General features: G+C 43.8%; 1 protein-coding gene across 6 annotated transcripts in view; it reads right to left on the bottom strand.

Annotated features, from left to right (window-relative positions):
- Positions 1-23518, bottom strand: part of DACH2 (dachshund family transcription factor 2) — an 847028-nt gene that overhangs the window by 113929 nt on the left and 709581 nt on the right. For 2 of the 6 annotated variants that reach the window (XM_086918783.1, XM_086918787.1), the window contains one exon: positions 19664-19777. The exons of 2 other annotated variants lie outside the window; for them this stretch is intronic. In XM_086918783.1, coding sequence (XP_086774909.1) covers positions 19664-19777 — 114 coding nt within the window. The remainder of the gene's footprint in view (positions 1-19663; positions 19778-23518) is intronic. 2 more of the 6 variants (XM_086918784.1, XM_086918788.1) reach the window with 1 other exon arrangement.

The raw sequence follows: 23518 nt of genomic DNA, 5'->3' as shown, positions 1-23518 counted from the left end.
CCCGCCTCTCCACTTCGAGTTCCCTGCACTTTATGGGCACTTTTTTGAAGAATAAAGTCAGTGGATGGCCTCGTGGGAAGTGGAAGGCATATGCTGAGGCTCCACAGCGACTGAGCTGAAGCAGAGATGAATTCTGCTTGAATGACATTGTAGATGAGGAGGCACTGGCATGGCATGAAAGAGCCTCGTGCACAAAAGTAAAGAAAGGGGGAGTGTCCCGGGGCCAAGTCGGTGATCTCTCTCCAGCTAATTACCTCCCCCCCTCGCCACAATGAATGGCCAACCTCCACTGACTGATTCCTGTTCATTAAAGAAAGGAAAGCCCTGAATCAGCCAAAACAGATGCTCCGCAAGTTTAAAATACTAAACGAAAGAACGATGCAAAAAAAAGCACTTCAGAACTGTAGGAGAAAGGCAGCTCTTAGGGGGCATCAATATTGTGGAAGGATTTAATGATTGCTTGAAAGATGTGGGAGAAGAGTTTCGTTCATAAGTAATCTGCTTTTTTTGAAAGCTGAATGTGGTGGGTCTTCTAAGCAAATGTAAAGAAAGGAATCGAACTCTCTTAAATTATCTTTCAGAATAATTTGTTTACAAAGAAAGCGCGGTATCTTAAATCAGCTGTAAAAACAAGCTAACAGCTCTGTAGAGGAATGCACATTGCTTGGCAAAAACTGTAAGGATCACGAGTACGAACGTTGTTAGCGGTCGCTAAGGGAGAATCGGGCCATTTGCGGCTGCGAAAATGCCTATCCCTATTTTGTGAGTCGGTAACCTACTACCGACTCGCAAAATAGGGTTGTCGAGTCGGTATTAGGAAAGGGCATGCCAAGGGCATCCCTTCCTAATAGCAAATCGCAGAGGATGTATGATTGTTTTGCGACCGGAATGCAGTCGCAAAACAATCACAGTTTATCGCCTACTTTAAGTAGGTAGTAAGCCAGTCGCAAACAGGAAGGGGTTCTTAGGGGACCCCTTCCCCTTTGTAATTAGCACCGGAAAAGTTTTTCAAGAGCAGACCACTGCCTACTCTTAAAAAATAAAACAGAAGAGTTTTTTTTTCTTTTTAAAATACATCCCATTTTCCTTTAAGGAAAACCGGCTGCATTTTGAAAAAACACCAGTTGTGTTATTTAAAAGTAAACACAGACCATCCCTGTGCTTTTAGCGATTCCCAATTGGTCACAAATTGCGACCTACCACGTGAATATTGATCAGGTCGGTCTATTGGTTCCCCATTGGGAATCGCAAAAATGTGTATGAGACACATTAGTACATCACATTTTGCGACTTCCTAATTGAGAGTTGCAAAAGTCGCAATTAGGAAGTCACAAAATGCGTCAGTCATACATGTGACCATTAATCTCCACACTTGCCCATTGCACAATTGATTTTGCATGTATTTTATATGTGAAATACGTTTGAATTTCAAAGTCCATGCAGAGGTTCATTTCTGTTCCTACCAGAAATAATGTCTCCATAGTTCATAAGAGCATTCAAAGGGAAGACTCGAACGAAGATAGATGCATTTGCCCTTTTTTTGAAGGTCATGTGTACAAAATGTAGGGTTGCAATTTCCTAATGTGCAATAACGTGCAGGTTTTAAATACGGATTCCTAGTGGGTTGCAAATCAACCAACCTCATGAATATTAATGAGGTTGGTCACTGTTAGAACTGGGGGTCTCTAGTTGGCAGAGGTAGGTACCACTGTCCAAATAGGGACCCTTGCTTCTAGTCAGGACAAGGAGATAACCCTCTCAGATAACCCCTGCTCGCCCTCAAGGTAGCTTGGCCTGAGCAGTCTAGGCTAATCAGAGGCAATGCGTTAAGTATTTGTACCAACACTCACAGTAACACAGTGAAAACACCACAAATTGATTCTACACCAGTTTAGGAAAATAAAGATATTTATTCTAAACTACACAAGACCAAAAACGGCAGAAATCCAACATACACAATGCAAGGTTACGGTTTCAAATGAGTTCTTCAGGTTGTAATCAAAGTTCTTTAAGTTACGATCAAATGATCCACAGATGCGTGAAAAGTTCACAGTTGCGTCACGTTGACTCACAGTACCTTTTAGATGCAACAAAGTTCCACAAGCAGGAAGCTGGTGCGGTGGAAACAAGCGATGCGCTACTCCTGAGACCCTGGGAAGGCGATGCGACAGCCCCGCTGCAGCAGCGGGCGTGCGGCGACGAATCCGGTCTGTAAGGGGAGGAAGGCAGCTTGCGTAGATTCCGGTGCGTAGGTTCCGTGGGAAGTCTGTTCTCGCAAAGGCACGATGCGATGATCTCGTAGGGGCTGCGATGATCTCCGGGGCGACGATGCGCAGTCCAGCGGTGACCCTCTCTCTCGCAGCTCCTCGATGTGATGTTTTCTGCGACGATGTTCGCAGCGACGTGATGCGGTCCGCAAGCGAGCGGTGCGGTGATCTCACCCAGCGACAGGCTCTGCGACGACACTCGCAGCGATGTTCGATTCCCCTGCACCGGCCTGGTGCGTCTCGCAACCGAAGGGTGCGACGGTCTCGGCAGCGATGTCAGGTGCTGCGCCGATCTCGACCCTCGTAGCGGCGGGAAACTTCTCGCACTGTCGGGGTTGCGCTCCGCCAGCGAGCGATGCGACACTTTTCAGCTTCACAAGTTTCTCAGCTTAGTCTCAAGCTTCCCAGCTCAGGTTCAACTTCTAGAGGCCCCACAACTGGATCAAGCACTCTACGAAGGACAGAACTCTCTCAGCAGAGTTCGGGGAGACTGGGGGGTGAAGTCCTTTTGTTCCTGGGACTTCGGAAACAGGGAGCCAGCTCTTCTCAGGCCCTTGGAGATTCCTTACAAGACAGGGGACACAGCTCACAGCAAAGTCCTTCCCCTCTCCTTGGTAGCAAAGCAACAGCAGGTCAGTCCAGCAGAGCAACAGCAGGACAGTCTTCCTTCCTCACGACAGCTTTCTCCTTGGCAGAGGTTCCTTCTTGATTTCCAGGATGATCTAATTTTCTGTTGTCAGGGGTCCTGTACTTATACCCCTAAAGTCTTTGTTCTCTCAGTGCATGTGGGCCCTGAGCCCGGTCTGAACCAGTTCTGGGTGGATCCTGAGCACCTTGACGTGCTGGCTGCATCTTCCTTTCAGAGTGAGGGGCAGAGTCCTCCGCCGCCCAGCAGGAGGTGGAGCCAGCATTGTGGTAGGCAGGCACAGCCCTATTCAGCCCAGGTGCTAACTCCTCCCACCGCTCAGGTAGCAATCGCTCCACTCAGCCTAGTGCTGACTCATCCAGCCTCTGGGGGGATTCCCCAGCCCCTGTCACTCACAAACCAGACAGTCAATACACAAACCTTTCCAGGCACGCGGAAGGGTCAGACAAGAGAACAGCAACTTTCTAAAAGTGCGGTCCTCAAACACAGGATCTAAAAACCACCTTTCCTAAAAGATGCGTTATTAAATTCTGAGTTCAGGGATACTAAATACTTATGTCCCATCTTCCTCCTATGGGAAGAAATGCCGTAACCACGGTAGCCGGCATCCCCCATGTTAACCTATGGAGCAAGATAGCCTTACAATAGTGAAAACGAAAATGGCTGTAATTCACTACCAGAGCATGTCACCTGCACTAGTACATGCTCTACCTTTCACATACACGGCACCCTGCCCAGGGGGGTACCTTGGGCCTTCCATAGGGGTGACTGATGTGCACGAAAAGGGAAGGGTTCGGCCTGGTCAGCGGGGACGCCGACCAGGAGGACATGGCAGTTCTAAACTGCCCGTAGGCGCTGCAGTGGCAGGCCCGAGACACCATTTTAGGGCTACTCCTGTGGGTGGCACAATCAGTGCTGCAGGCCCACTAGTAGCATTCGTCATCACCGGCCCTGGCACACCCTGTGCACTTTACTAGGGACTTCGTGGTGATACAAATATGCCAAACATGGATATCCAATCATGATAACAATTTACATAGGGAGCACTTACACTCTGGCACTGATCAGCAGTGGCAGAGCGTCCAAAGCATCTAAACCAGCAAAAACGAATCCAGCACAGCATCAAAAATACAGGAGGCCGAGGCAAAAAGATAGGGGTAATCACGCCAAAAGATTTCAGGTCTAACAGTCACAGTTTGCGACGGATTAGGAATTGCAGCCATCTCATGGATGATGGCATGCTGGGGTCCTCAATTTGACTTACACACCATTGCAGTCTGGCACCGACCGACCATAGGTCAGCGGTTCCAAATGCTGGATTTGGATGCGACCATGCGGTGCCTGCAACACAGTGCAGGGAAGTTTAGGGCGGCACCGTAGGTGCCTCCCGGGCACCATACCGGTTTCCAGAGGGGAAGGGGGACTTGCTAGGGGACCCCAAATACACTTTCTGACAGCAATTCCATGTTGGAACGGCCGACATGAAACGCCTGTTAAAAAGAGCCATCATAATCCCGACGGGGGAGCCGAGCCTGGTTCAGCCTTTATTAGGGGATTATGGTGGCTTCCAACCTGTCGAAAGTGCATCAGAATCCCTGCGTAGGTTTCACTCCGACTGCCATCATCCTGAAACGGTGGTCGGTCTGAAACCTAGGAGGTCGGGCGTCAAGCTCTGACAGATGGTCAGAGGCTTTCAGACCAACATCGTAATCGGCCCCACAGTGTTTCAAAACAACCATTCCAGTTAAAGGGTTGGTATATGCAGTTTATTTGAGATTGTCAATGACATTTCAACCCCCTATAGGATATGGGGTCTCATCAGCACCATGTCATATGTGGGACACCTGGTGAAAGGAACACAGAAAGATACTTAATATTGGGGCCTTGGAATAAGGGCCATCATGTAGCTCAGGGCATATTGATAAGCCTACCTGGCGAAACCACTACACACCCCACACCACAAAAGTGTGCATCACTAAAGTGATGGAAGTCAAGTTACTTACAGGGGGGCCCAAGGGGGAACTGTGTATGGTAGTAGCTTGCCATCGCTGGTCGTCTCATACTGATGTTTGTTTTTGGTAATTTTGAATGGGCCACTAATTATTATATTTGGTCCCAAAGGTGATGGCAACTGAATGTCTCTTGTAAGTCTTTCATGGCAAATTGTCTTAATCGAGTCACAGTCACACTGCTGCAATGCTATTCATCCTTGTGTCGTGCGAAACTTTAATATTTGATTCTGAGCTTCCCTCAATGGGTGCAAGTGCCTGCTTGTGGTCTATAATTCCTTGTGAATACGGCTCACATTACAAATGAGTAAAAGGCTTTCTGATTTTCATAAACAGTTTCCCTTTGGGCCAAATGTAAGTAACTTGATTTTCATCATCAGATCCAATCCAACCAAGGCTTCCTGCACCAAATCGACCACCAAGAGCTAGTTGTCTAGATATGGAACGACTTTCAGACCCTGCAAATGGAGAGCACCAACCAATGGGGCCTGCTAAAAATTCACCCTGCTTCTCAAGGCTTTCAATAAGGCTGGAACACTTATTAGTCTTTCCATCTGAATCGCCTGTATAGTAGCGAGAGAAGATCTATGGCTACTCAGGGCTCCACGAGGTTGCTGTTGAGAGTCGGCCACATAGTGTGGTTTCATCAGATCAATGGAGACAAATCTTTTTTCTTTTTGGCCGGCAAGAGGCGGAAGAAGTACTGTTCTTGTTCCTTGAACTGCAGGACAGGTACAGGTGTTCTTTAGGATGGCCCAAACTCCTTATTGTCCACAATTTTTTTTCTGACCAGGTTATCCAACTTTTGGAACCTAGACAGGTCTTGCCGGAACTGGTTTCACTTTCCCAGTGGCGGTGCATTTTACTTGGACAGTGCTTTGTAATGCCCAGAATTCATTGAGTTCCTGTAAAACAGCCAATCGATCATTCAATTCAAATGGTTTTACTTCCGCCACTGTGTTGGCACAATCAAGGTCAGGTACACACATTCTTGTCCCAAACAGGATCTCATAGGTGGTACATCCTCCCAAAGATTTTCATGACATATTATTCAGTGCCTTCCTGACCTCATATAGGTGATTGACCTAACTACAGCCCACACCAAATACCCTTGCTTTTAAGGATTGCTTTAGGTCCGGTTTTCCCTCTCCACCACCGAATTACCTTTGGGATGGTAGGGGGAGGAGTACTGCAAGGTCACGCCCATACCTTCCATGGCTTCCTTGTAAGCCTGAGAGCTTAAGGTAGGACCCTGGTCAGAATGTAAAGTGTCAATTGCGTATGTCCCCGGGAGCTGCTGTGGGAGCAAGTGATGTCCATCTTAGCTCATTGGATTTGATACTGGAAGTTCTTGAGGGGATGCCACCTGCGGATACAATGTTCATCGATGTTCAGTCTTCAGCACAGGATTCACAAACAATTTGGCCTCTCCTGCACGGGGAACTGTTTGGCAACTTTCTAAACATTTACCAAATTGAAGGTTGAATGTAACTTTATTTTATTTGTTCTCTCTTCTCGGCTCTCACTGAGCTTTGTGGCTCTCAAGGTGCTCAGTGCAATAATCACAATACGTACACGTTTAGAGGACCATTTGAACGCTTCTTTAGGGGAAAAATTATTTTCTTTTACGGCCATTTTTTCAGGCTTTTAAAAATGCTTTTTAGCATGTTTTATTATAAGTGATTGTTATTCCTTTTTTAATAACAGTAGCTTTACAATTACCTAGATGACTTTGTTGACCTTTTGATGAGGAGTGGGTGTCATGTCTTTTAGGATGGTCTCATCGATGTATATCCCATTCTACATACATTATCCCATCCATATGACTATAACGATTCTAAACAGGTGACCTTTTACCTAATAGCCTGCTCCTGTCTCTTCAACACCAGGCTCTTAGTCTTCTAACTGAAACCCTGTGCCTGACAAACATAAACATGTCCTCAAGCACTGCAGATTTATTCTGTATAATGATCACCACTTTTTTTTCATCCTTGGCCAACAGTCAGCTGTGCATGATCCCACGGGTTTAGAAAAGAATCGGTGATTGTTTTCAAAACATTTATGATTGTTTCCAAAACATCCATGGTTGTTTTCAAAACATATTGATTATAGAAAAAACACTTGAGTGTCCACTTTAGTATAAAAGACGCTCACACCCCCTCCAAATTAGAGGAGAATTTCTTCCAAGCTGAGCCTATGGTCCGGCATGGCGAATCTTCGACACACAGTGGTATGACATCCCTTGTGGGCTGTCAACCTCGACGCAGAGATGGGATCCTTTGCATTTTAGGAATATGCAAGTGGTACTGTTTTTATCTCAACTGTTTCAGCTCATCTTATTAGCACTATTGTCGAATTGTATCTACTATTTACGATATTGATACTAGCAATCTCTTTCATATGTTTCTGTCTCCTAATTGTCGCAGCACATATGTTTTATACAAGGCTGTTGCGGGACTAATAAATACTTATTGAAACTTCTTAATCGCCATCCTGTGTATTTCTGAGAGTAAGCAGGCACGAGTGTGTGAGCGAAAAGTACTGTACTGTTATCCACGATACCTGAGGATTCAGGGTTGTCATGTTCAGTGGCAGCCAGAGACTACCATCACCACTGTAGAATACAGAGGGGTGGTAGTGCCACTGTAGAGCTAACTGGTCTAACAGCTGACATATCCTGTAGGGGTGTCCGGAAGTGGTTGGGACACCAAGCCCTCAGTTTAGGGCATCCAAAATGTGTAGGTACTCGGGGACTCCTAGGAACTGCACGACAGGGACTCGGACTAGAGTCCCAGGAAAAAAATGTATAAAGAAAAGGGGGCAGGATAGGAATACCCTGACCCCCCCAGTTTTGGAGGGGGTCCAAAAGGGATCCCGACATGGTTTGAAAGCTTTTTTTTTGCCACGGATTCACGGGTGAATCCACGAATCAGCAGCAATTTTTAAAAAACCGAAAAAACGACGCATGTGCTCCTGTGTGTCTTTTTGCTAAAGCCCCCATTAGGCCCAAATCCTGGGGGCATGAAGTTAATGAAGAAGAGGGACTTATGGGCCCCCTCCTAGGCTTTTGTTAAGCCCCGCGGACCGCCACCTCTCCGTGACTCATACATGAATTCATTTTTTAAAATGCAGGATATGTTCTGTGTCTTCCCTGCAGCCGGGGGACCTCCACTTTCCCAGAGCAGTTAGAATATGTGGGGAAGCTGCACGGCTGTACCGCTACCCTGGTGACCTCCACCTCCCCGGGGCATTGTTGTATACAAATACGGGGAGCGGCTTGTCCCTCCCTCTGCCACAGGGACCACCTGCTCCCCGGGGCACAAATATTAATTAATTTTAAAAAACAATCCACAGCCTCCGGGACTGCCACCACAGTGTGGCTAAAATAAGTTATAATGCGTGGGGGTCTGTGGCCCCCCACACGGGACCATCACCTCCCGGGGGATTACTTATCAAAGGAGCCCTACATGGCCCTGAGGACCGCCACTCCCCAGCATCGGCTCCAGCAGTGTCACAGAGTGCCCACTCCTGGAAGGTTTCAGATTGCTATGGCTTGGCGAGAGCACCGCTCCCACCAAACCATAGCAAACAAGTGCTCTGCTTTCAGCAAGCAAGAGCACAACATGCTCTTGCTTGCTGAACGCAGAGAACATGTTTGTTTCCCTGCCCTCTGTGAAGTGAGCAGGGAAACAGACACATTGTTTTGGGATCCAGGGAGCTGCATGTTAGCAACTCCCTGGATCTGAAAGCAATGCCAGCTCCCACAGGAGGAGAGGAGCAGGAAGGAACTGTGGGAGCCTTGAGGCTACCCCCATGGTCCCCAGCGTTTTAAATGTGGGTGCCCTGATTTATGTAACGTTGGCTGGCCCTGTGTGGGAATCGTGTCCTCTGGCTCCCTCAGGCCCCCACTGATGTTCCAGCCCCTCCTGCGTACACCGGGCGGGCCGCGAGTTGGGATACAATGATTCCCGGCTCCTCGCACAGTGTTGAGCTGCCCCCTGGCAACAGCCCTGTCCCAGCTTCTGCAGTCAGAGGCGGGCCGGAGCTACCAATACCTTGGTCGAGTCAACAGCTTTGCCAGCAATGCTCCGGCCTCAAAGCGGAACGGGGCCTCTTTGACACGCTACTGGCTTGCGTGTAAAATATCCAAAAAACACCCCCTGATGCCAGGAAGTAAGAGGCCACATGGAGGAATCCTGTGAGGAGCCTTTAATATGGACACTTGGGCATTATGCATTTCGGCGACCCTTTGCCTCGTCAGATGCCTCCACACACGTAGCGTCATTCCAACTCCACCTTTATTAGTCTCCTCCGGCTCCCTCATTGGTCGGAGAGCTCCACCCCCTACATATATATACAGACACACACACACATATATATGTTTTCTAGTACATGCTTACTGTTCTGCGCAGGAGCTGACTGCAGAACACCAGCAATCCAATGAACTTACTGGTTCAAGGGAGGAGTTAGGAAATCTGTCATATAGAGGAGATGAAAAGATACAGTCAATAGGGATATAGGAATGATGAATAAGAACCTAGTTTGTTAGTTGCTTCAAAGCTGTTTTTCATTAATGTACACCATTAAAAGCTTGAAACCCTGTTGATTTTCCCTTGTACTGTACTTGTTTCCATCTATAAGCATGTGTGAATGTTAAAAAGGAAATTCTCCAGAGACAGGATTCCCACTTCAACTGGTTCCCTATTTCTCATTCACGCGTTATGCTCCTGTTTTTGTATTTTTTCAACACACAATCTAATTCTTTCTGGCAATGATTAATCAGAATCCATACTCGTTATTAGTTTGCTAATATAATTATTATGGTTAGAAAAACTGTATGTGCAACTACTTAAGCTTCTACAGCACACTGAGAAGGTCTATCAATTTTTAGGTTTCGTAACCTGGCGAGGGGCGAAGCCCCTCCCAGATCGAAATCTGTTGTTATTAATAGTGAGGTTAGGACAGCCTCTGTTTCCAATTGGTTAGCTCCATAAATGGAGACTAGCCATTGGGAGACAGAGGCTGTCAATCGCGCTTTCTCTCGAAAACGCGATTCGGGGGCGTTCCTGGTGCTTTTTTTAAGCCCCGCCCATTTGTCCCGGGCCGCGCTGCGATTGGCTGCCGGCCCGGGACACCCCCGTGACGTCATTCCCGGGCCGCGCTGTGATTGGCTGCCGGCCCGGGACACCCCCGTGACGTCAGCCAATGACAGCACGGCCCGGGACCTGACTTGTTTTTGTGCTCTTTGAAGTTTGCAAAGTTCCAGGTTTTTGTGTTTAATAATTTTGCTGAGCTTGAGTCTCACCCCAGCCCACGCCCTTCTTCTGTAGGGACTGTGCCTGGCTAAAACGACCCCCCTCATTGGTTACGCCAGATACACTTTTCTTGGCTTTCATTAGGGAAGTACGGCAACACGGTCTGCCTCTCTCTCCCATAAACGCTAGGAGCAGGGAACACTGATGCTAGTGTGAGGGATTCGGAACTTTACCTGATACTTCATTTTCCTTTGGCCTCCCCGCCCACTGAACTCCGTGTTGTTTTGGCAAAACCGAACCAATAAATGCAGTTTACTTTAGTAACTTATTTTCCTTCCCTTTAATGCATTTTGCTGACAATACTTTTGACTTCTAATTTCTCAGATAGGCGCTCAGAGTCATGTGTCGGTCGGTAGTAGCTCATATTCGGCTAGTTTCAGTCTTGAGTTGCTAATTATTTCAATAGAGGACTACAGGTACCAGGATGCAATTTAAAGGGAACGGAGGCACATGAGGGTTTTGATATCTATGCAGCCTGCTGTCCTCTTACTTCGGTGCTTTTCTTTGAAGTGTTGATTAAGCAGTAAACATCTCTATCCCCGTGCAGTGGGTCATCAGTTCTTTCTAGGAAGCTAAAATAACCTGCCTCTGTAGCAAGTGACCCGACCGCTGAGAGCGGTAACCCCGCCTCCACGCACCTGAACAAGTGGGTTTAATCAGTGTTTGAAACGGGCTGCAGAGCAGTGCAGTCCTGTCTTTTAGAAGGGAGCCGGTGTTGTTTGTTCTGGTCGTGCACATGAAAGTCGAATTCGCACGCCTGGATAGGTAATTTATCCACATTACTTTGATTCCAGGTTATATTTGTGTGCAGATTGTATCGATAGATCTGCTCGAGCGGTCAGTTGACCCTTTCGTTAATATTTTTGCAATCATTGCTTTGCAACCATACAAAGGACTTACGAATTGAAGTTCGCTTTAATGTGTTTCACCTGTGCTCTTATGCAATGAAAGTTGTTTTTTTTAAGTGTTATTGTAGTCAATGAAAGTAAAAGAAAAGCGGTAGGATAATCAGCGCTGGTGTCATAAATGTTTTTTTTTTTTACTTCAGACATGCTGCAGTGCAAAATGACTAAAACAATGAATACATAGGGATTAGCTCTCGCATAAGCGAGACCTATTGCCTTTGCTTGTTTTAACTTATCAGTGTAGCCTTGGCTCATTTTAATTGGGGAAATTGACGAATATACCTGATATCAATGATATAAAAAAAGCAAAGCCCAGGAATAGGAAAGTGATGTTCTGATGACATGGTCATTTATTCACCCCAATCATCTGGTTAAATTACTTTTAGGGTGGGCAAGTTCAGCAACGGTGGCTTGTTTGTGAATGGAGAGGCTACTTGCTCCTAGCCTCACCAGTCTTCCGCAGCTCTTGAGCAGAGCTATCTGTTTTCCCATGTCTGTGAATGAAAGCTCTCCCATGCAAAGGTTTTACTTTGCATTCCGGGAATTGCAGTACAGTTTGCCCCTTTCTAAAATCAGGACTACTTGCCTGTATGCCAAGCACTGAATGAGCTACTCCTGCATGGGCTGGAAAACTTTAGAACTCGGTTGAAGGGCAGACCCTCTATCTTTATTCTTTCGCAAGCGTTCTGGTGCTCTGGAGTCCAGTTCCCGAAATCTGGACGTTTTGACATAGGGTTTTATTGCTGGGGGTGTCCTAGGGCTCTCTCAGACCCTGCACGAGGACAAGCAGGGACAAAAGGAGGAGCAAAAAGAACAAGCACTGGCGTTGCCAATAGGTTTCACATTTGGAAAGTTGGAGCTATTGGTTTTGTAAATGACATTTTATATTTATATATCGTTATTGGCATTGTCAATAACAATATATAAATATAAAATGTCATTTACAAAACCAATAGCTCCAACTTTCCAAATGCGAAACCTATTGGCAACGCCAGTGCTTGTTTTAAGTTACTGCTAAATATTTCTTGGTATTTTCAATTGTTCTGGTTCCTTTGTGACTTTGAAGGATACACTGATATTCGGTATAATGTGGTGAAGACTATTTCAAATGTCATACATACGTCGTCGGACATACATCATCCATGTCAACAGAATTATGGATAGTTTTCAAAGCACTCCTAACCAATAGGGATTGATAAGCAATGCGCCCTAGCAACTAACTCTAAAGTGTGCTGTTTTCGCCACTGTGAATACATTTCAGATAGCCTAATTTTTTATATTTGATATCGAGAAATGTCTCAATTTAAATGTTTTTCAATTGTTGATTATTATCTTTTTACAGACCACCAGCTAAACAAACACTATAGAGATCTGAGTGCCTCTCTTTCTTACAAGTCCTTAACCGAGCATCGAAAAATATTGTAAGTAAAATATTTCTTCTTCTGGTTGTTCTCGCTGTTCTCACCATCGACCATCATCACTATCATCCTCATTATCATTAACTAGTTGTTTATCTGTTGTGGTTGCTGTTAACTACGTTATTCTGTTTTTACTTATTATTATATGCATTTTTATTCTTGTTATTATAATTATTGTTATCATGCAGTTGTAATAATAAAAGAAATGTTAACCAAAGTCTGTGGCTGAAAATAACGTCTACACCTTGAGTAAGTTCTTGATTAAATGTGGCAGATTTTGATTTTAAAGTGTGCAAAGTGCTGTATTGTGGAGAAGTGCAATTTTTGTTACCGTGAAGTGAAAGATTACAATTATGTTGTCACATTAAGTTATGTCGTAACATGTTACATTAGGTCATGTTCTGGTATGTTATCGTGCGATGTTATCTGATAGGTTACATTTGCACGGTTAGTACTGCTACATATCAGTTTTTAACACACCGTTAGCGCCGTGGTGCCCGCCCTCAGTCACTGAACAACATGTTTGTGCCATGCACTTTTCACACAGGCAGCCCCACGAAGGGCGGCACTTCGCCCAGAGTTTTTCTAACAGTCAAACATATCTTCAGTAGCTAAACAGCTCTACCTTGTAGCAGCGATGGCATTTTATGGTGTGCACGGCTATAAATCATTTTTAAACTATGATGTTATTTCGAAAGCCAGATGTGAGCACATATGTTTGCCACAGTTGTATAAACTGCTTACTTGTCATACTTCATAAAGGTTGAGCCATATATCTCGAGAGCATGTTTTAAGTAGTTTTTGCTGTGGCGGGGAAATCAATGCAGAGGTGTATCCTGATGAAAACATGCAAGGCTTTCAACGGATTTCTATTTCCTGATTAATGAGAGCAACCCAGCCTGCGTTCCGTTTTTACTGTTTATAGCACGCTGGACTAGTGGGAAGCGTATAAACAGGCTAATGTAGTTTTATTTTTGGATAAAATCTTGAGTATGTGTTTTTCTGAACAAGCTGACATGTCCCCTATATATAAACCTGGCAGATGGGTAAAGTGTTTGATAAATGCAATTATTCTGACCTTATTGGTGTCATTTTACTTAAGGATTAGCCAAAGAGGCCCACATGAGCAATCATAGGGCAACAGAGGTATTTAAAAAGATCTTCAGACAAAAACTGCTGATACAAAATTCTAAAAATCTCATTTTTACCAGAGATAACAGTTCTCTTAATGTGCCCATCCTTTACGGGTCACAAATACATCACAAATTTATAGCAAATGCATAAAATGAATGTAGATTTAGCACATGTTTCTCACGTGGTCTAACAATATTAAAAAACGTGTTGCACTTGACATTATTTTTAATGTGCAGTCACTGTAGGAATAGTACCTTAACCATCCCAATTGATATATTCTCTGAAGCCTTGATGAATAAACCCTCCTTATTTAGTAGACATGCACTCACTGTAGAAACGAATTTGACTGTCATAATGTGTCCGTACCCTAATACATTAAGTTACATTTACTGTTTAGATGACTGAATAGAAACCATCCTCATATGTAGAATGTGATTACTTTAGAATCAACAAACGTTTATGTAATTGTACACTAATGTTTCACATATATTGCATTAAAATGTAGCTCTTGATATACTGATGCATATAGATTTAAGGTTTTACTGTATGTTCCTTGCAGCCACGATCCGTCCAGGTAACATCGGTGGACCGAATTTGGGGGGATTTATTTAATTTTCCATCATCATCGTCCCTCAAAACCACCAACCAACCAGGCCCCACCGCTGTTACCTGCACGGAACGTGGCTGGTCCTATGTAATATAACTCTAATGTACTGACCATTAATATTCATTTGTGTTTAAATGAGCACACACATATTAAATGTGCACCATTCAGTTAATACTTTAAGTTGTCTTTAGAATGCCTGAATAACGTGCAGCAAAAAATATTGTTTTCCATTGTCTGCTAACATGACATTTTTTGCAGGTATTCGCAAGCATTGTCAGTTTAAGAGTCGATACATTACTGTACAAGTGATAGAGAGATAGCCCTATAAGAAGACTTGAGGTAGGAAAAGATTCTTCAACTGGTCTTGCAGATCTGAGGAACGGAGGCAAGAGCCACTTTGGCAGAGCGGAGGTGTTGTGTGGGTACTTGGAATGAATGGTGGCGTTTCAGGCATGCTGGTCTGGTGTCTTGGAGGGCTATGCAGTCTCATGTGCGGAGCTTGAATGTGACTCTTTTGTTGACTGGGAGCCAAAGGATCTCACATGGTTGGGAGATGTGGCTGAGGTGGGGGATGTTGAGGACCAGTCTGGCTGCACCATTCTGAATGTTCTGCAGTTTCCTGAGGATTGTCTGGGTGACGCCTGCGTAGAGTGCAACCATACTTTCCCCAAAATGCTTAGAGCACTTTTCCTTCGGACATTGAGAGGGTTAGACCTCTAAGCTTCCTTTGATTGATTGCCGAGTGTGACTCAGGCTGACACTTACTTCCCTGACTCAGGAAGACTCCTGAAATGCTGACACCTTCCTACTTATTTTCTTGCCTAGTTCTATTTTGCTTTATGGAATTTCCTGATTTTTTCAATCCATTACACGTTAGAGCCATCCTTTTAGCTTGGAATTTACTCTAGGGGAGACGAGAACATCGGAGACTCTTCTCTGAGCATCACATTATTTTGTTAATCTTTGGTTTTGCTGTGACTGAACTCCTTGTTTGCTTCATACTGGTTTGCCTAAACTTCTTTAGGAAGTTGGGCTTCCCAGTTGTTATTCTGTACCTCTATGGTATGGTGCTGAGAATCGTGTATATTAACTTGATTGCTAATTTGTAATAAACCTTCTTAACTATAGTTACTGATTGATGGTCCTTATTGTGTAGCCAAATGGATTGCACTGTTAATTGAAATTCATTGATGTAATATTAACTCTCATCACCTCTAAGGTGGAAAATAAAAGTTCCATTACAGGCCTAGTGGTAAGAGGGTAGTCCCAAAATGCTGGATCAAATTCATAGCATGAGCTTTAGCCACAGTGAATTTTTGTGGCTCACACTCCACAACTGGAGCAAGATATAATGAGCTTCATTTTCACACTTCCACAGAGGTGCGAGTTTACTCTTCTACTAAGAAAACAAAAAATTGAAACAGAACGGAAAAGGTAATTGGTAAAGATGCTCATTTGGCTATATCACATAAGGGTTTATTAAATCATTCAGACTCTCAGAAACAATATGACTGTAATCTTAATGTATTCAAAACATTGTGATTTAGTTCCATATTTGCAATGCTTTAACTCCACCATGAAAAAGCATGACACCTAATATTTACATTTTTATTTATGTTCATTTTATGTTTATGATGTTTGAGGGTGAACCACTTATAAATGGCAGCTGTAGGTCCTGTAGGTGGGATTACCTAGTAAGAGAAAGACCTCCACCACCCGTTTCAGCTCCTTTTTCCTACACCTTTCCCACATCTGTCAATATTTCCATTTGAGCTCAAGGGCCCTTTCATCCAGGTTGACACTGGTCTTGCTTGCAAGTCAGGGAAGGGTGTTGGCAGGGGCCAATTCTTTCTCCTTATTGCAAACAAGATCAGTATAAGCATGGAGTTCAGCCTAAATGTTGTAGAAGGACAGCCTTTGCTCCAGTGAAATCACAGTAGTCACCTACAAGAGGATGATATCTAGTTGTATGTCAGGGCAACTCATGGGCTCATAGTATGACTACGTGAGAGAAACTGATCCAAGGTAGGTCTAGCTATAAGAACGCATGATGCAGGAAAATGTAAATTGGTAGTCAGTGCTGACTGGATACCGATTTCAGGTGGTCCCAACATCACAAGAGCAAATCAAAACATCTCAGGCACAGGGAACTCACGAAGGTGGAAAATGGCATCATTGAACAAGGAAGCCTACATTCTCTATGGACACCCTTCCACCCATGAAGATCACATTAAAGAAAAGTAGATAAATAGTTAATGCAGCAGTGGCTCTCACTCTGTGGGCATTAAGGAAGAGGGTACAAGTACTGCTTTTAGCATGCTCAGTTGTTGACATGGAAATCTACTTCATGTTGCAGATCCAGGTGCATATGTTGTGCCTTCGGAGTACTGGACATAGATGGCGCTGCAGTGGGATGACTGCCATTGCACTCACTGTAAGTAGAAAAACCAAACAACACAAGTTTCCCACACTCATCCTGTGCTGCTGTGTATCCTGACATGCAAACTGGCCTACAACCAGTGCTATCACCCAGAGTTTGTTAGACTATTTTGGTTGCCTTCTTTTTTCAGAGGTAGAGTGCAGACGGAACTCTTTACCTTCTCATTAATGGGGTGATACCACTCACACTGGAAGGTGTCCTCAGGCTTTAAAAACTACCAACTGTTGTTGATGCTTCTAAAAAAACTAGTTAGAGAGTCGATGCCTTTAAGAGTGCTGTGCTACACATGCCCCTTCTTTGAATGTTGCAAATTGATACAAGTTTTCCATCTCTACCCCAAGCATGCTCACTCCCATCGATCAATAGACTGGGGCAGGCACAGGCAGTTATACAATCATCAGCAATTGCTTGGCAGTATTTCTCTACCTCCGTCACTGCTGAGGTTTCAAGGACTACAGTCTTGCTCCGCTGCCTACAACACACTCTCCGTTGCCAAGGTCTGTCAATGTGCACTGACACACCTTGGCTGCTGAGCTGGAGTGCAGTTAGTGGTAGGATTAAATTCATTAGCCCCTGCGGTGACACTGTGTATTGTTACTGATTATGTCTGTGCATGAACCACTCACTATTCTTCTAAGGCTAGTTATAATAGAAGTGTTTGTTTATGTTTTGTGGTTCCAATGGCTTTAATAGTACATCTGTTTGAAACTTAGGGTTCTATTAGGATGGCAGGCGGACTCCAGTCCTCCCGCCAACTTAGCGGTGCTGGGACCGTTCGCCGGTGGTGCGGCAGTCCCGCTGTGCCTATTAGGATGCGACCGCCACCATGGCAGCCACATCCTGTATATTTAACATTGTGGTGGGCGGTGCTGTATTCAGCACTCGCCGCAATGTTAAAAGGGCATGTTGTGCATTTGCATGCACAACGTGACAGGCACTGCATGGTGCCTGACACGTTGTGCATGCAAATGTCAGGGGTACCATGGGTACCCCCAAGTGCAGTCACCCACACCCCCAACCACCTGGGTGCCCGCAACGGGCCCCCAAAGGCATTCTCCGCATGCCTCTCCATGGCAGAGTCTCCTCCACGGAAAGACATGAGACTGCCATCCTCGTAATATGGATGGCGGTGCCTGGAAGGCTCCGCCACCATATTACAGGTCTTTTCTGCCCGGTAGGCAATTGGGTGGATTGCCTACCGGCGAAAAACTGGCGGACGTCTTTCTGCCCGCCTGGGTCTCCACCGCCATCGTGATATGGCGGGGGGGAAATGTTAAGCGGGCGGACGGACATGGCCATGGCGGGCGGATCGCCACCGCCATACGGGCGGTGGTAATCCGCCCGCCATCCTAATAGACCCCTATGTGTTGATTCAGAATTTAGTGATAACTGAAAATATTACATTTTGTTTATGTTGTTTATGATATTTTCATTGCAATTATTGCAGGATGTTTTTGGTGCAGATGGCATACCATGTCTCTACTCCATTCTTTTGCACAACCAGAAATCTGAGCCCAGCATATAAGTGCTCTATCCTCATAAAAACCGAACACTAGGAGGGGAACCCTGTACAACCCCCTCCCACCCCCCACCCCACTGTTGCAATTATTGTCACCACTGATTCTTCCTACCTTTGGAGTCAGGCCATGCCCAGATCATGCAGGGTTGGTCACACCCAGACAGGCTGGGCAGTGAGAACCATTGTTTTTCACTTCATGTTCTTCCTGCACTTAATCATGCAACAGATATTTAAAGAGAACCCATTTTTATTCACTCTTTTTCAATGTGCGCATGTCACCAGAGTTGTTTCAAGGATTCTCAATGCCAAGACAAAGCATATGCAAAAAGTCTTAAAACTGAATTAGAAAGCAATGCACTAAGAAGACCCTGGCAGCTAATCTATCCTTTAGAAGGATATAGAGAGCAAGACACTGCTGGCTTTCAACAAAGCACAGACTCAAAAAATGCACAATGCAGATTAGCAGTGGCAAATGTTGTATTTTGTGCACTACAAAATGCAGTAGAAACATAGAGAATAAACTCCAGGTATACTGATAAATTGCTTACTTCACTCAGAGATTTGGATGGGTAAAAAAAAACCTTGAGAAGCAAAACTGAGACAGATTTCAGAGGAGTAGTGCTATAAAAGGAAACAAACTCCATAAAAAGGATGGCTTCAGGAGATTCCGCAAACTCAGATATTGAATCACAAAACTGATACTACACATCATTCAGCGACCAGCAGCAAGAATGATCCCAACCAAAAGGTATTCATTAGCCGTCATGTAATGCCGCAATATGGTAACCCAAATTATTTCTATGGCAGTCAAATCTTTATTTGGAGATTGGAAGACTGAATGCTCCGTCCAAAATGTGATAGATATCCCGCCTGCGATATTGCAAGTGCCATAGGCAATAATACAATTGTAATATGACAGACGAGACGTCGGCCACATTTCGATGGAGTATCCTGTCGGCCTCTAAATAAGTCCATCAGCCACTAAACATGTGGCATGTGACCTTGTGCTCAACCAGAACCTTTCAGTTTAGTTATCAAGTGAGTGATGAAAAAGTGAGAGAACAATTAGGCTGATTTGAATTTTAATCATATTTAGGGCACAATATCTAATTAAGAGGCAAATCAAAAAGTCAACAATGGCAGACCAGTTTGGGGAGTGGCACTTCTGATTTTTCCATAGTGATTAAATATAATACTTTTGCATGCAGCATTCACGTAATATTGATAAATGTGAAAAAGCTATGTTGACATGGAGTTTTTAGACGATATACAGACATGTTATTGAACAAATAGTATATCACCCACAATGTCAAGATTTTTTAAAAGGGCTCATCATGGCATCACGTGTCAGCAGACCTGAATCGGCCCCTAGCCTGTAATACACTTGCACTGAAGGGTCTTACCTTTCTCCTTCTGTATCTTTTTTAAACTGGTCCCAGTGTCTTGGTCAGTGAGTTCGCCATCTCTGATGTTAGGCAGCATAGCTATGAATAAGAGATCGCAGCTAAATGGCATAGCTGGTAAAATAACGTACAAAAACAGAGCATGAAGGTGAAATATTTCAAAAGGTGTCAGGAATATTTCTTCTCTGACAATATTTTGGCATGCTCGCATAATTACAAAATACGTGAAAAAGGCACCTTAGCAAGCTCATGCAAACTAGCAAAAAGGTTCTTTGGTCAGAAACGTTCCACAAGTACCTCTTTTATTATTGTTATCATCTTATTATAACTATATCAGAAGAAATGGTTTGACAACAGTATTACATTTTAATATCTGTATCTATACTGAGAAATATGGATGACATTATTTCAAGAAAAAACTATTCGGAAATACAGATTTATGTTTTTATCAACAATGTTTTTCTCTAATTAAACAATGTGGATCAATTCACTAAGCCCTTTTTGAGTGTAAGTTTAAGTGTGAACGGCTCAACTTACAATTGCAAAGAGGATATTGCGTTTGTAAATCCTTTTACTCATGTGCATTATAACATGAGTACATCTGGCTCAAATTGTAAGGAGGTGTTTCAGGGTCGGGCTTGTCAGGAAAGCTTGTGAATATCCACAAACCATGACTTTTTGGGTAGTCCTTTCCGCGCCCTTTTAAGTATAGAAACGCTAGGAGATTAATGGCCTTAAAGGTCACACATAGTTAATGCAAATTGCACACTGACTGTTGCTACTGGCCTGTAATTTTGCAATGCAACCTGTTCTTAAAGGTTGTATCACATAATGCCCATTTGTAGGGGTCAGGGAATGACCTGCCTAATGAATATTGTTTAGGGAGGCCAAAATAAGGAATCAGCTACCGAGGCAGGGATGGCAGCCTATAAGGGACTTTAGACCTGCATCCCTGTGTTTGTATTCCTAAATGGGAAACTTTTTTGAAGCAGACCTTGTTTCTAAAAGGGCAGGTGTGGCATAAAAAAGGTGTTTCCTTTTTAGGAAGACAGCGGAGGGGGGCGAGGGGGACATTCAGTGGTCCTATTGACCATTTACTGATACTCCCTGAGGCCATGCAACACAATTCTCAAATGGAAAGCTGTCCAAGTGGGCAGGTAGCTTTCCCTTTGCAAACCTGTTAGAAATGCCTTTGAGAGGTGGGTAACTTTTCAATACTTTCCAAACACAATTGCGGTTATACACCATTGATCGATCTCATTGCAAATCGCAAACAGGAAAGGGCAAACCTTTCCCTCTCTCTTAACTGTAAATGTAAAAAAAAATGTAAATTGATACTTGTATAGCGCACTACTCACCCGCAAGGGTCTCAAGGCGCTTGTACGAATACCGCTGTGGAACCCGTACTGGCTTTCCCTGTGAGGCTAGTAACAAGAAGAGGATACAAAGTTTCCCTGTGAGGCGTCCACTCCAGGGCACCCCCAGGGTGAAGGCCAGGCATCCTTAGCATTGTGGGGGCCGTTGTGGAGATTAAGCAAAATATTGCCCTGAGTTGCAGAGTGGGACTCTATGATTAGAATAGGCACCGAGGTGAGAATTATCAGGTCCGTGGAATTTTTGAGCCCAAGACCCGCCAAAGCGGGGAATTGAACCCTGGTCCCGGGCTAGACCTCTGCATCAGGGTCTGCCGCTCTAACCATTGAGCCACACCTCTCCACAGAAGTGCTATGCGGAATGAGTTGTTAAACCTCTTTTACAATCGAGAAAGGCTTTTCCAAATCGCAAAGGGCTTTAATATGTTCAAAACTACAATACCACTCATAGGGGTTGCAATTGAAAAATGGATTTGTACATACTCTGGTAAAGAGTATTGTACTATGTATGCCAGAATCCTAAATGTTGGGCAATTATTTGTCCGAAAAGGAACTGCACTGAATACAGTGAATATTGAATTAATCTAAAGTCCATGAAGAAGACATTAATGGAGAGAGGTTCCCCAAAAAAGTCACCAACAAAGCATTCAAACGAGCATGTCACATCAATCTAGACCTCTAACCGATATCCAAAAGAAAACAAAAGACATGCAACAGAACGGTATCGGCAACAATGTTTCCACAATAAGCAATCAGTTAACGAAAGTGACTGGCAACATTATACTGATATACAAGCCAAATGTGTCCAGGTGCAAAAAACACATTTAAACAAAGCCTCTATATATTTGAATAGCTGTTAAAGTAATTTCTGGACCCAGAGTAATCAAATGTAGTACTCGTCACCCATGAAAGAAGAGAAAATAGCCCATGCAGTAACTGTGTGCCATGTGCTTGCATTAAGAGGAGAACTTTGTTTTCCTATAATACATTGAACTGGAACATCACAACTATGTGCTACAAATGTGGCTATGAATTGATACATTTGGAGATGGTAATGAGGAAAGTAAGCACCAAGATTAACCAACATTGTTCAAATACAAAAGATAACATACAATAAAAACCCACTGATGAACACTACATTTAAATGTCTGCTTGTGTGATGATTATAGTGTTTCATTCACAAGGGATATAAACCCACCTCCAAGCAGGAAGGAATGAACCCTATCGTTTTGGAAGAACCAGTGAATTTTATTTTTAACATCATCAGCAATGGGCTAAATGAGCAGATCAAATGGAAGAAATCTGTAGCATGAATATGCTTAATTTAAGGCCAGCTGATCTCTGAGTATTTCTGCATGTAAAACAAATCCAAACTTTCTTTAATGTACTATATGCCTGTGCCAGTGAAGTTGGTGTTAATGAGAATTCATTGTCTCTACAAATAAAAATATAGTTCAAGCCTGGTTGAGAGGGCATGAACATCAGAGTGGCTGTTCCTTTCTCCAAATCTCTTTCATTTCCCCTTTTCTTTCCCCTTGTTACCTCTGTTCTATTTTTTCTATTCCTGTCTTTTATCAAATACACGGAGACAGCATTGTTTAAAATAGTATTTCTCTTTGATAAACGCATTAGATTGCATAATATGAATACACTAGGTTGAAACATTGCAGTGACCTTGTTTAGATGCGAAGAGATATGATGCAACACAGGCTCTGATACGGAATAAAAAAAAGAGCTGTGAGTATTTCATCAGCAGATAGATGGCATCTACATCTTCTGCTTGCCTCAACCAGGTGACCTTCTGTACTTGTCAAAAAGCAGAGTAGGCAGCGATGCTGCAAAACCCCCATTTCAAACCGGGTTGAAAAAGAAGAAGGAAGGGCTCCCTTTCAAATTATCCAGCTATGCATAACTAATTTCTTTGCACCAATTAGAAAACTGACTAGCTGCCCCCAGGTGGAACGAAAGATCACAAAATTCAACATTTAACAGTTAAAACCAGTGATATAGAGATAGCAAAAGATGGGGAAAAAGACAGCAAGAGTAACAGGATAAATCTTGTAAGTTTGAGATTTTGATCTTTATAACTTGGAATAGAGACTTTATTTAAAAAGCACTCTTCCTGTCTTTCGCTGATATTGCTTTCACATGCCATCTCATACATACCATGGTATGTACATCACCATATATAGGGTCTGATTTAGAGTTTTGTGGCTGCGTTACTATGTCACAAACTTGACATCTATCCCGTTCACATTATTACAAGTTCCACAGGACTCATCATTATTACAAGTTTCATAGGACCTAGTGGGTGTGATCTCCATCACGTTTCTATCAGAGTAACCAACCTGCCAAACGCTAATTTAGGCCCATAGATCACACCCGTAGTTTAGTGACTAAATATTTCATTATTTTTATCATTATTTACTATACCAGACATAGAATGCCTATCATCTGCCCTGATGAATGTCATACAAACCCC

This window comes from Lissotriton vulgaris, chromosome 4_1 (assembly GCF_964263255.1).
Source record: "Lissotriton vulgaris chromosome 4_1, aLisVul1.2, whole genome shotgun sequence".
NCBI lineage: Eukaryota > Metazoa > Chordata > Amphibia > Caudata > Salamandridae > Lissotriton > Lissotriton vulgaris.
The sequence above is the reverse complement of the archived record's forward strand: the minus strand, read 5'-3'. Positions and strand labels throughout refer to the sequence as shown.